Source organism: Ciconia boyciana, chromosome 2, assembly GCF_034638445.1.
Source record: "Ciconia boyciana chromosome 2, ASM3463844v1, whole genome shotgun sequence".
NCBI classification, from domain to species: Eukaryota; Metazoa; Chordata; class Aves; order Ciconiiformes; family Ciconiidae; genus Ciconia; species Ciconia boyciana.
The window spans coordinates 84,813,776-84,828,366 of record NC_132935.1 but is presented as its reverse complement, the minus strand read 5'-3'; the positions used below and the strand labels follow the sequence as shown (position 1 = coordinate 84,828,366).

At 36.6% G+C, this 14,591-nt stretch overlaps 1 protein-coding gene across 1 annotated transcript in view; it reads left to right on the top strand.

The window, feature by feature from the left end:
• The first annotated feature begins 2,199 nt into the window (after positions 1-2,199).
• CDH18 (cadherin 18) overlaps positions 2,200-14,591 on the top strand; it is a 191,956-nt gene continuing 179,564 nt past the window's right edge. The window contains 1 exon segment of the mRNA XM_072851356.1: positions 2,200-2,427. Coding sequence (XP_072707457.1) covers positions 2,200-2,427 — 228 coding nt within the window.

The window sequence follows — 14,591 nt, the reverse complement described above, 5'->3', positions numbered from 1 at the left end:
TCCCAGGCATTTCCCAAGATGGAAACAAAGGGAAGAAAAATAATACTTGAATGGATAAAACTGCAGCCTTATCATTTTGTGAGGTACTGCTTAATTTGAATGTACATCTGAAGTATAACAATGACTAATCTATTTAAATAGCTCATCTGTAAATACAGAAATCTTTAGAAGGAAATTGCATGCCTCAAGGCAAAAACTGATTTCTAGCAACAATCAGGAAAGAATGCAGAAAGGCAAAGAAACCAAGGAAGTAGAGTATATAGTTAGAAACAAATGTGAGACTCAGAATGTCTGGATTCTGTCCCTGGTATAACTTAGACTTCATACAATAATTAGCTGTGAAAAATTCCTGTTAAATCACATTTCTGCTTAAATAAGGTAATAATACATCATGTTATATGAATCTGTTCTGAGATGGGCTGTGAGGCTTTTAAAAGACCAGTGGCTTGGTCTTTGTAGGGGTTGAGGGGAGATTACATTGGTATGGAAATAAGAAGTGGGGTAATACTAAATTTCTAAAAATTTCTTTCCTCAGTGGAACATACCGTACAGAGTTTCTTTTTGAACTCCTGCCCAGACACAAGAGACTGGAGTTCTTCCTTTACTTCAGCATAACCCACTGTCCTGAACTGAGTAATAGCAATGGAAAATATGTCCTTTCTGAGTATTTCTCATGTGCAGCAGTCTTGAAGTATTCTTCCATTATTCTGATGAGAAACTGTACTTAGATGAATACAGAAGAAAGTATGGTTGGGTTTCCAGTATTATTATGTATTTGAAAGAAGCATAAGGGAAAAGAATCTGCAGACAAAATACAGTTGATGAGCTTCCTTCCACTGCAGTATTTTTCCATCTGAGTTCTAATTTCTTGTTTGGTTCTTCTTTAGAGATATTGGATTTGTTCTTTTGAAACTTAGAAACTTAGAAACAAAATTAGTTCTCATTGTGTTTAGAACCCATTGTGTGGGTTCTCATGAAACTTAGAAACAAAATTAGTTTCATTGTGTTTCTGTTTACATACCTTGTAATGGCTTTCTGATACTCAAACAAAGCAAATATTGGAAGGCAGTTCTAATTTTTGTAGATTTATTTGCATGTTTTGAGACTCCCGATTGACTGATCTTTGATATTTTCAGATAACTGAACAAATGGTTACCTTAGGGTAACTATTTCTCTGAGGTTGAAGAGTTATTTTATTTCTTTCAAGGTACTTTGCTTTAAGTGCTAAATCAAATTCCATGAACATTTTCACATTTTACTATTGTAGTATAAAAGGTTACATCTTCCTTTTTGAAGCTGAGAAAATATTAGATGCTTTTGTTAAACTAATACTGATCATCTAAACAACAGTACCTGAACTTTCTGTCAGTATGAAATAATTTTGTGAGGTTCCAGTATAATGTTGGTTGGAATTTATGTAAAGCACAGCAGGTAAAACTGCACATTTTGACTGAAAGTTCCTGTCAGTATGCTCTAACATTGACTCAGAATCCTCAAAGCCCATTTTGGAGGCTTTCTTTCAAAACCCATCATAGCCTCGGTATTTTTCACCATGTTGGATCTCTGTGTGGTGTACAGAAGATCAAGAACTCATGTGAAATGAATTGCCAATCACTATCTAGCTAATGACACTGTAGCAGTGATTTTATTTTACTGCCAGACCAGGTCAGTGATTTGCAGATAAAGGCCAAAGGAACTGTCCTGAATCATCTACTTTTTAATAATGTATGTTTTCATAGCTTGGAAGACCTGTGCTAATTCTTAAGGTATTTTAATAAAAACAATCTGAAAACACTTTTACAGGAAGGATTGAAAAGAAATTTTAGTTACAATGAGAGTCTTTGAGAGACTGGTTAGTACACCTGTGAGTGTAATCTAAGGTCAGAAACCTGAAAATTGCTGGTTTTAGTGATGAGTAAGCGGCTTTCTTTTCTTTCCCTATTAGATAGAAAATGGTCGGCTGTGGAACTCTATTGTGAAGACCTCAGAAGAAATATCAATTTTTTCCAGTCAGCTTTTCATAATGTAAATATCATTTGAGCTTTCCCAAATGGGCAGCTAAACCATGAACAAGCAGAAAAAGCCATTTTGGACTGTATTTCTGAACCAGGCTTCACCTTCTGTCTCGGGAACTTATTAAAGGATTACAGCTGAAAAAGACAAGAGAAAGAAAACCTTGAACAGGAAGCTTATCCTACAATGAGAATTACAAGTACATCTTGTATCTGCCCAGTCCTAGTTTGTCTCTGTTTTGTGCAGAGGTGTTATGGAGCTGCTCACCATGGCTCCATCAAGGTGACTAGAAATCAAACCAAACATGTAGAAGGCGAAACAGAAGTGCATCATCGTCCCAAGCGTGGATGGGTGTGGAATCAGTTCTTTGTTTTAGAAGAACACATGGGACCAGATCCTCAGTATGTAGGAAAGGTAAGGTCGTTGTCTTCTTTTTGGTTTTGGTTTTGTTTTTCCCATCCCCTGAAATGTGGCATTGATAGAGGAAAACCAGGTATCTCCTTAGATGGCACCTCCTTTTTTAAAGGAGGACACCTCTTGAATTGCTACATACATGTACAGTGAACTTGCCAGTTATCTAAATATACTTTCTGTTTATTATAAAGAAAAAAGATAAATGAAAGTAAAAAGGATGAAGATATTAAAATATTATAAAATAGCATTTCTTCTGAGCTCAGCTAAACATGGAGTGAGTGCAGCTGATCCTCTTACATCAGATTCTGTAGAACTCCAAATGCCTGGGGCTTAAATATGTCACTGCTAAAGACTTTTCCAGACTGTTTCAGAATAAGATTCAGTTCTACTTCAGGGTATATTATAAATACAGTCTAGGGTCCATAGGACATTCATTCCACTCTGAGGGTAGGGTGGAAAAGGACTCCTCCAAAGGGAAATACTTTGTGACTTTCTTCATAAAAAGGGGCAGGAGGTGTGTTACTTGTTACAGTTTCTCAGAAGCCTGTGAGAATAACCAGCCCTGCATTTATGTTTTGACATATATAGTGAGCTTCAGGCATACAGTTCATGCTGATGCAGTTGTAGGCTGGCCAATTGAAGTCTGGTTTATCATGTGTAATGTTGTCTGTATAGCTGGGTTTTAAATTTGTATTAAAATAACACAAAACTATATATAGCTTTATTGCAAGATTTGACAGATGGAGTGTTTCTCCCCCTGAATACTGTCTTTCAGCATTATGACAGAATTTTTTGTTATGTAATCTAGATGGATCTTAATTTCCGTAATGAAAATGGAGAAAGACATTGAATATGAGGAGTGAAGAAAGATGGTTAATCAGGATGAGGACATGGAAAAGGAATTATTTCATTTTAGTTTGCCTTCAAGTTGGGAATCCTGACAATTATATCTTAGAGTGTGAAAAATATCCAAGGAAACAAGTAGCTTCTGAAATCACAGATGTCTGATAGCAAGGGCTTTCAAATTTGAACAGTATCATCTGAACTAAATATAGCAAGTAGAGCATCTGTATTTAAGATACTGTTAACACAAAAACAACAACAAAAAAAGATTAAGTTATGCCAACCTTAGAAAAATACCAAGTATTTCAGCATACTGAAAATTGTTGAGATTTGTGCAGGAAATGGAAACTGGGGAAGGACCTTTCTAAATGGAGATAGCGGGTTGCATTAGAAGAGAGGCTTTTAAAATGGGTAAGGGGATGAGGAGATATGCTTCCAGACCCATCTGAGACTGATTAACAATTTCATGAATTATTTTGGAATAGAAGACACATTTTACAAACATGTTGCTGATGCAAAGCTATGAAGGGGAATAAAAACATTGTCTGGAAAGAGCTAGATAGCATGAATAAGATTTGGATATGGAGATACAGAGTAAACCTCAGGACCACAATGTGATAAGGCTCTTACAGAACAATATCATGAATTTCTGTTATACACTACTGGTTTGTCAGGTGTAAGTGACAGAGGAAGAGAAAGATCTGGTCACCACATCAATTATTGCCTCTACTGTCATATGTTAAAGAAGGTAAATATGATACTAAGCTGCAAAAACTGAGATAATCAAAACAGAGATAAAGTGCTATTGAAGCCATTGTGAAAAATAATGTTAACCTGTTTACTGCTCTGATTACTTTTAGCCAAGCAAAATGAATTTATATATGAAGCTATACAGAGAAAATCGAATAGTATGGTTGGGGTGGTGGTGGAGAATAAAATATGTTTGTTTAATTACTCCCACAAATAATAGTGGAGAGCAAGTATTATTCTATAAATACACTTCAGAAGAAACCACAAGGGAAAGGGAAGAGCTATTTAAGTTGATTCAGCTTTTACTTGAAAAAATTAGCTTTTGCTGGCCATGAGTTAATTTAGAATGGAAATAAGAAAATAAGTGAGATTCTGAAAGAGTCTACTAATAGGAAGAGTGGAAACAAAAATCTGAAGGGGTTTCAAAGCAGAGCGTGCTTGTCTTTATGAAAGAATTTATAGACATGATTACATGCAAGGACAGAGGCCTGGATTCAGTGAGCTAAAGGATGGTCCCTTTCAATTTTGTGTTCCTATGATAGCATTATATATTTTCTTTCATCCTCTGACCACTCTATTAATGCTACATTTACAGAGATCAATGAATAGGATTTCTTTTAATCCTTCGTGGTCAGAATGTGACTACATGCCTTGTTTGAGGACATTTCTTCCTCTGTACTTACCATTTTTTATCCCCTTTTCCTCAAAGAATTCCCTGTGGTATTCATCATTGTCTACTCTGAGTACTTCACAACATCAGTAAGCTTATCTTTGCAGAAACTTTGTGGGACTTAGAAGCATCTGTACTCTACTTTCCATTTGTTGTGATGGTTCTGATGACATGATTTACTGCAAAGATCAATCATGTTAGCTCAGACATATATTTTTAATTCAGAAAAAAGGAAAGCCTGGCTGAGACTGACATAATATTAGTAATTGGGAAAATTTCAGTAGTGGTCATTGTGTATGAGTTCCTTTTCATTTTGAAAAATATATGTTTTACTGATCTTGTGTTTAATTGTACACACCTCATCAAGGTCTCATTCTACGTGCTTTTAATTTGACAACAGGTTTTCATGCAAAGCCCTCAGTTTATGAAGGAAGGGTATGTGAGCAGTGCCCTTTAATTCCAGACTTCTGTTCGGTGGCAGCACGCTATCAATTCTGTCAATTGTTAATTCTGTAGACTACTCTGCTTCACTGGTGAGAGTTTTGCCATTTGATATCTGTCCTTTCACATTTTTCACACCCAATTTGGGAGCAACATCACAGAAAGCAGAGTCATTATGTACAATGCTGTTATAATGATTACAGTCATTGTCATGGAAATGCACACTGAGGACAAGAATAGGGTAGGCCTGTAATGAAACTGGTAAGGTTTCTCATTCTTATCGTGAAATGACTGTCAAGAGGACGGATTAATTTACTGTCATCATCTGTTACACAGCAAGTGTTAGGACAACAAGTCATCATTGTATTTTAATATCAAGCATATCTCCATTCCTCAGTCATTGTTTCTTTTCTCTAAAAAAATGTCATTTGGAGACTGGAAATCTGTATAAAAGTAATCCGTATTAGCCATACTCAGAAGGTTTTTAGAGGAATATGGCAAAACACAGGTCCTGGAAAAATGAGGCTGTGGTAGAAATGAGAAATGATCCTTTTGTAGATGTTAAGTATTTTCTGTGGTTCTGGGATTATTGAACTGGTTCCCTGCTGTTGCATTTGGGGTAAGTCTTCAATATTTCAGGGTATGTTTTCCTGAACAAACAACTCCAAAAACAGTTTTGTATTAAAAAAAGTATCTTTAAAGAATTTAAAATGACAGAGACTTCTTCTTCTAAAATAACGAATTATTTGGGGAGGGTTTCTTGAAAACTTTCCAGTGATCAATAGTATCTAACAATGTTAGTTCTGACAGACTACTCATCTGTGCGTGCAAGTGTGTGTGTGTGTGTGCAATGGAAAAACTATGGAAATTTGATTAAGCGGGAACAAATATCCTCATCTCAGATAAGCAGTTTGAATCCACAGAACTGAGCTTTCAGCTGCATGAGACTTCTTGTCTTTGGCATCTCTCTTATGAAAACTATTCTAATGAAAACATAGCTGTGAGAACTGAAAGGAGCAGGGCTAGTGAATGCACCATGGCCTGCTTAGGAGTTGGGTACCAACTGCACCAGCTCAGAGGAATGAAGATTCTCCTGAGGAAATCTAGAAAAACTTGTGCTGTAGGGCTGCAAGCTTTACCATTTCTCAGTTGCCATGGCTGATATAGTTTGCATTTCTCTCACATTTTCTGCATGCTTCCAAGTTAGATAATTCATTTCAGGATACGGAAAACAAATAACAAATAAAGACTTTTAGGAAAGAAGAGAAACAGAGTACATGTTTCAGTCCATAACATTCTTTATTTTGAACCTTCACACCTTTTTGTCTCCAGAAGGTCTGTTCCTTCTGATATTTCTTAAAAGTGAGTTGCACTGGAAGCACGTCGTAACTACACATTCACTGTCCTTTTTACTTTGGAGAGAGAAGTAAATGTGCAGAGGCAAAGGGATCAGTGTTCATTTGAGGCTGAGTCATGCTATTAGAAGGAATAGCAGAGGAATATAATGAACAAGACTGACACTTGATTTCTCTGTGGACCTTTGGATCTCTGAAATACCGAACGTATACCTCTTAATCTACTTCAGATGTCCTCTGAAGGGTAAATAGGAATGGCTTTTCAGGTATTCAACTCTGTGTTGTTTTTCAACTGCATTTTTCTTCCCAAATATGGGGGGTAAGGGGAGTGACACTTCACTTAGTTCTTACATTTTTACCTGTAATTCAAAAACACTTTCAGATTTGTCTTGATGAGGGAGATAAGGAAGTATGGAACACCTGGAAATAAGCGTGAATACAGGAAAAGGAAGAGGAAAGTAACAGCTTTTAAAATGTCCTGAAATGATTGTACTAAAAGTTAGATTAGGAAAGAAATCACAGGTGTTATATTGGATTTTCTAGGTAGTGATTCTATTAATTTGTTATTTTACTCTTTAAAACAGAAATACAGCATAAGAGACTTGTCATTCAAAATTCTTTTTCAAAGTAATACAGTGACATGTCATTGCAATAAATTAGTTTTAATACAGGAGAGTGAATCTAATCTTCCCTGATCATATCAAGACAATTTCACATCTCAGATTTAATGACAGTAAGGGGGAAATATGTATACTTTAGAATAAGTGCTAAGGAAGAAACAAAATTTGAATTTTACAATTAAAATGCTTTTATTCAATGTTAGAGGTTTACTTAAAATAAAGCATATCACGTTTCAGCATTTTAAACATAAGCAAAAAGTTCCAAAATCTATTCTGATAAAAAAGTGTTTTTATTTTATGATAAAGAAAATGAAAAGGAAAGTGTAGATGTTATAGTCTAAAGATTTTGCACATGGCTTGTTAGCCATTTTCATGCCTTTGTAAAAGGGCGTGCAAGTGGCGTAATCAGCATCTAGAATAACGTGCATCTCATTTTCTACCTTTTAGGTTGCTAGTTTCACAAATAATGTATTTAGATAAAATAATTTTCTTCTATAGCTAGTGAAAATGCGGTAGCAATAACAATCTAAATATGCAAGCACAGATTTTTCTGGTTTTTTATAGACTTTGGTTTCTTCTTTAAAATTTTATACTAGAATAGACCTATGTAGAAAATAAAGTAAAAAGAAAAGGAGAGGGACTTTGTCTCAGCAAACTTTAAAATCACATATTTCATGTGTCTAGTGTGAAAGAGATTAACTTTTTAATTCTTCCAGGGCTTTTAGGGGGAAGACCAACATTGAATGAATACACTTAATATTTGAGCAAACATTTTAGCTCCACAATTTTTAATTCAATTTAAGACTGAGATGTCTCCAGCTTCTTCCAAAGGACCTCTCAGCAAATCTGTGAAAGACTGAGATTATAGATATTGGCACTGAAAAAGCAGAGGTTTTTATTTTTAATAGATCCCTTTTAATTTAAAAAAAATCTTCTCTGTTACAGTTTCTCCATAGGTCACTAACCTCAGATTTCATTCTACTTTCTATTTACTTCAGTCTTTATGGTCTTCTGCTCTCTGATTACTCAAAATCATCTTCTTCTCTGATACAGCATTTTCATTGCATTAGGTCACTAACTTCGGATTTTACGGTACTTTTTATCTATTTTGATCTTTCTGCGTTTCTGCTCTCTGATTACTCAGGTCCTAAATCTTGTCATCCTTACTGTTGCTAAATAACATTTTGACTCAGTGCCATTGAAGCTGTGGAAAGCCGACACTGATCATATAGGACAGTGCCTATTTCTTTATTCTCCTATCTGTCTCCCACTGTTGCTCAGGGAGCAGCCTTACCAAGAAACAGGGGAAATGTGCCCTCTCCATCTTAACTGCTGTCATCAAATCTGAGGTCAGTATTGCACAACATTATATGGTCCTATATCATGTTAGCCATCTCATTTTCTACTTTATTTTTACAAAAAGCTAATTCAAGACTGTTGCCAACCCAAAAGCTTTTCAATATAAAATTGCACATGTGTACTTGCTTTTTTTTGAGTTCTGTTGGCACAGATACCCCCTTTGCTGCCTCCGTGCTGATAGTAACCCTACCTTTTTCAACAACTGTTATTTAGTTTCTTTTTGAGAGGTTGAGGGCACATTACTCAAATTCTACAAGTCATAGAATGCTGCGGACCTTTAGGTTTTATTTATTATTTTTAAAGTGGAATCTCTAAACATTCAAAGGTTATTTGGGGGAAAATCAAACTCAAGGGAAGAGAGTGCTTTCATCAGCCTGGGCAATCTGACTTTCTTCCAGCGTGCTCAGCCATGTCTGAGATTTCCTGAAGCATAGTACTTGCATTGCAGTCCTTTGACAGAAAATGGCTATATGCAGACTGACAAGGGCATTTTGACTTGACAGACTAACCAAACAAACAGAAAAGCATGAACACATTGAAGTTCAGTCCTAGTCCCAAGACATGGGATAAAGTGTTTACCTGGTTTAACTTCATTTAAGTCAATGTGGAATTGCACCAGGAAGGAACTTGGTCTTTTATGTCAAAACAGCAACATTGAATCTAATATGTCAAAGTAATAACTGTTTTTGTGAGGAAGCTTTATACAGTCTGTCAGTTCTGTATTGCAAAACATCAGTTTGCTATGTGGAAACTGTTATTTCAATTAATGGTTCAAAATAATTTTGTCAAGGTGATCTAATCTTCTCCAAGATTCTTGTGGACTGAAAAAGTCTGTACAAAACTTGACCTTTTTTTTTTTTTATTCTTTACTTCTTACCTTGTCATGATTTTGACACACCAGCTGCTGAAGTTCTGTGGCTTTTACATGTTCTTTACACTGAATAACTCTATTGATGAAACCAACATCTTTTAGGTGGAACTGCCATTTCTCACTTAAACGTTTTATCAGTAATATTTTGTGGGGAAAACCAGTCTTGTTCCTGTCTAAGCTATTTAAATTTTTCATTTATTAAATTGTATTGCCTTTAAAAACTAAGCCAGAAACTGAACATAGCTGAAGTTGTCTGTTGTTTTTAGGGTGAGTGCTTCTTTGTATGTTGGTAGTTTTTTTGTTGTTGACCAACTGCAAACTACACTTTTGCACAACAAACAGGATTTTTTTGACGAGAAGGTTAGTGAAGACAATAAGAAAAGCTACGCCACTGGCAAAATTAAAATCACCTAGCTTAGTTGTGGTGAGGAACATGATGCTTATATTTTAAATATGTACACTTTTCTGATAATTAAATGACTGGAAAGGTTCAAGGAAAAAGAACTGAGAGAATCTTATTGATTTGTCATGTCTATGTAAAATGACCATGCTAATCTTTATCTCTAATAATACTGTTTCTTAATACAGAGCCTCAGTGATGTTAATTACTGCATTGACATTCTGTAGCATTTCAAGAATTTCTACAGATCACCAAGTGCTTTCTTCACATTAGGTTTTTGAAAAGTCAAAATTAGGAAATACCTGTAGTGTAGACAGTCTTAATATTGTGGCACACACAGACTTTGTGCATGTCAAAAATCATAGAGGGATACAGGTGTGGGATAGTATGTGTTTAAATTCACATTATGAAGAAATTAATCCATTACAGCTGTGGTGTATCCTAGAGATTTTTGACAGACCCCTTTTGCTTTTAAAATGAGATAAGTGTTACATGCAGTCAAAGGAAGATGAGTTCCTTTGGGTTAGAAGATGAAGTAATTGAGTTTGTGTCTGAAGTGAGTACTAGATAGATATTTTAAATTGTGCTTCTGTATAATATTTAGGTTAATTTGCAATATGCACTATGTACACTATCTAGTACTTGTTTGTATTAAAGAGTAAATTAATAATGTCTGAAAGCAGGAAGTACCACGATTACTCAAAACCACAGGAACGTGTAGTGTGGTCACTGGTGAATGCTTCCCCTGCTGTTGTTTGGTTTCCCTTGCAAATTTCCTTCCTTCCAAATAGGCCATTTCCTTCAGTCAGAACACAGACAATGAGGTTAGATGATAATAGATTTCGATCCTTCATCAAACCTTTTTTTTTGTATTGCTTATAGGTAATGATGATCCACTGTGACCCTCAAGCTTCTGTCAGATTTGGCAGATATTGTCCAAGGCTCCAAAAGCCATGGGCCCCAGGGGCACCAACGCGGGAGTGTGTACAAACACATGTGTATCGATACACACACGGAGGCTTGATTGTGTAGGCATTGCTTCTAATACAGTTCATGTTTCCTTAGAGAAATGTAGTTTGGTGTCAAACTCAGAATTAATTTATTGATTCCTCCTGCTGAGTTACTGCCATGAAGTTTTTGGAAGCCAGACATTTTACCAGTTTATTACTACTTTTCCTGGCTGTCATAGTGATCTTTACAAAACATACCAAGTTGTGTCCCTTTCATGGGGCTGTTTTGAAGTGAGGGGCAGCTTCTCTCACTGAGGGGCTCCTTCCAGTTCATGGAAAATAAATGACCAAGGACTTATTCTCTACATAGAGAATATGTAGTCTTAAATGGAAGAGTCTTAAATGGAATTTAAAGAGTCTTAAATGGAATTTGACTAAGTATTATAATATGTCCTCATCTCCCTACTATGAATCACATTGCGTACAGCAGGAAGATAATTGCATCAGGGTGCCGGTGCCCAGGTGCTGGCAGCAGCAGCAGCTCTGGGGGCTGCAGGGGCGGCCCCTGTGAGGAGCGGCCGGGGCTGCCCCGTGCCGGACACCGCCGGTTCCAGCCGGCTCCAACGGCCCCACCGCAGGGCACAGCTGAGCCCCTCAGCCACGGGCGGGCGCCTCGGGGAAAGCCTGGTGAAGGAAGGGCAAAACGCTGCCCGGCAGCCGGGGCTGAGGGAAACGGGGTGAGAAACAGCCCTGCGAGCCCCGAGGGGAGAGCAGGAGGAGGGCAGGAGCTGCTCCAGGCGCCCCGGCAGAGAGGCCCCTGCGGCCCCTGGGGAGACCCCGGCGGGGTGGGTGTTTCCCTGCAGCCCGTGGGAAGGCCCCACGCTGGAGCAGGGAAGTGTGAGGAGGAAGGAGCGGCAGAGAGGAGCTGTTATGGACTGACCGCAGCCCCCCATTCCCCATCCCCCTGCGCTGCTGGGGGGGAGGAGGTAGAGGAATCAGGAATGAAGGAGAGCCTGGGAAGAAGGAGGGTGTGGGGGAAAGGTGTTTTAGTTTTTTGTCTTTGTTTCTCATGATCCAATTCTGTTTTAATTGGCAATAAATTGATTTTCTTCATGTTGAATCTGTTTTGCCCATTATGGTAATTGGTCAGTGATCTCTCTGTCTATCTTGACCCATGAACTTTTTTCCACCTTATTTTCTCCCCCTTGTCCTGTTGAGGAGGGGGAGTGCGAGAGCAGCTGGGTGGGTATTCAGCAGCCAGCCAAGGCTGACCCACCACGAAGATGGTGTGGTACAACTTGCCTTCTCTGTAATTGCATCTTTAACTTATGCCATACTCTCTATGCATAGCTTCTGTCAATCATTATACCAAAATTATGTAAAATGCCAAAATACATAGTTTCTATTTTAAAAAAGAAAACAAAAAACCAACAACAAAAAAAACCCAAAAAAACCCCAACAAACCACAGAAGAGGTGGTGTGTCAATTACATCCTCAAGTTGTGGCAATGAGGACATTAAGATAATTCTGCAATCTTTTAAGTTTATCTTGAACTTGGTAACTTCATTTTTAAGGATATTTACCAGCTAATTTTAAATCAATAGGTGATGAAGCTGAAGATATGCTGACAAACTTAAGTGTGAATTAGCATGTCAATTAATTCTCAAGTACCTTCTCAACCTTGCTTTAAGAGAGGTGCTCATTCATGTTCATTGCGTGTGTAACTTTTCATGCCCACATGCCTTCTTGTCTTTTTAAAGATGCTGCTGCATCATTTGGCTATTCAGTATACTATTTTATCAACTCATTTGAGATGTATTTATTAAAGGAAATGTTAGCTGGACTTTTACTTAGTTTGTTTACACAATGACAGGAACACTTCTGTTGAATTATTGAAACTCTAGATTAAATAATCCTATTTACTGTATATCAAGCTGCAAAGATTAAAAAAAGTACAGGAAGTTTAACATGACAATTAGGCAAATAGAATGCACATCACCACAGTTAGTCTCCTTTTTTCATCTAGAAGGATGTGAGAAGTGAAACCATGCAGAACACGCTTTAGCAGGAATATATCCTCTTTTTCTAAGGTGAAGATGTCTGTAAAAGAATAGGGATTTCAGGTCTAGCAGCTTATTAATTCATCTCAAAATGTCTGAAAAAAAGGTGAGTATGAGACTGCAATATTCCTAGACTCATAGTGGAATTTGCAAAGGGTTATTTGCATGGTGTATTCTGTACGGCACTAAAGGTAACGACTCATATTGGTTGATTGTGAATGTATTGCCTTCTCAGCGATTTCTTCTTTGCCTTATTATGTACTTTGCCTACATGTCATCTTTCAGTTGTTGTATCAAAATTACGTCTAATGCTCAAATTGTATTTCTTTGTGTTCTAGAACACATGCACATTTTAAAATGACAATAAAAATTTGTCAGACAATAAGAAGTAAAGCAGGAGATCTAAGGTTTAAATTTAAAATCTTTATGTCTGGGGTTAGAACAGAATACCTTTAAAGTTGACTTTGTATTCCTATGATCGTCAGTCCATTTGCTAAAGAGTCTATTCCCTCCAGAATTTAGATGAGGTTTTCTAAAAGACAAGTTGCCTGTACAGAGCTGTTCAAGACAGGAGATAGAACAGTTGCAAAGAAGTCTCTCTACAGAAAGGTATTATTAAAGGACTTGGGGAATAAGCTCACCAGAAGAGCTTGTTCTAAGTCTATTACTCAAGAGCAGTAGTGTAGCTGTCCTATGTGTTGGACATTTTTATCAAATCTTCATTTTTCTTCTTGCAATATTTTGAACTTTTCCATTAGGTTACAAACAAACAAAAATCCCAGTCATCAGGGATAATAGTTTGCATTCATAGATTTACACTGGGGATTTACCTTGGGTTTAGTGTACAATTAATTTATATGGCATGGGGTATTGGTATGTCCTTGTGTGTTTTGTTGTCAGATATGCATAACCTTAACTGTTGCCAAAATGTTTTGTTTGTTTTGTTATCTTCCAGTGAATTAGCATACTTGATACTTAAGGTATCAGTATAAATAATATAGCTTTTCAAAGTCTCATGTAAAAGACATACTGAAAATTACAGTTCTACTGAAGAGATCTTTTGATATTAGTCAAAGGACCTACTTGAGACATTGTTGTGATAATGTGTTGATAATAAAAGAGGTGCTATCCACAAACAGAACCCTTCTTTAAAATTAGAAAAGCTTGTTTAGGAAGAGGTTTCTGTGTATGTTTACAAAACAAATAGAAATGCTTATAATTAAAATAAATATAGTATCTTTTGGAATTCATGGTCCATTTTTATTTTTCCAATACATTTTTAATATGTTTGTATCGCTATATTTATTTTACTACTTAATATTAATTACAAATTTTTATTGTAAAATTCAATAATATACTAAAGAGGTATAATTTTGGACCTGGTAAAGTATTACAGAAGCAATGTTTGCACACCCTTGATATATGAATACTTTCTGTTTGAGAGCCTTGAGTCAAATAATGACAACATAGCCATTTCAACAAATCAAAGAGCATCTGTATGGATGCTTCAAATGTAATATTAAAACTACAAGAACATTGTCATTACCTTGCTGACTGGAATGACAAAGTTGATGATGATGTGTTGAGGGTGTTCAGATAGCGTATAGGGCAGGAAAAATGCATCAGTAATGGGGGACTTCACTTATTCCCTGAATGGCAGGATAAATTTTACATTGAGGTTGAAGTTTAGCATCAAAACGCTCTAGCCATAATAAATGACTGCTTCATAAATTATCTAGTCATCAAATCTCCAAAATAAGAACTAAAGCTAAACTTGGTCTTAAGTAATGCTTAAAGCAAATGCAAAGCACCTGCCAGAAAGACGTGATGGGCTAAAGGAAGATG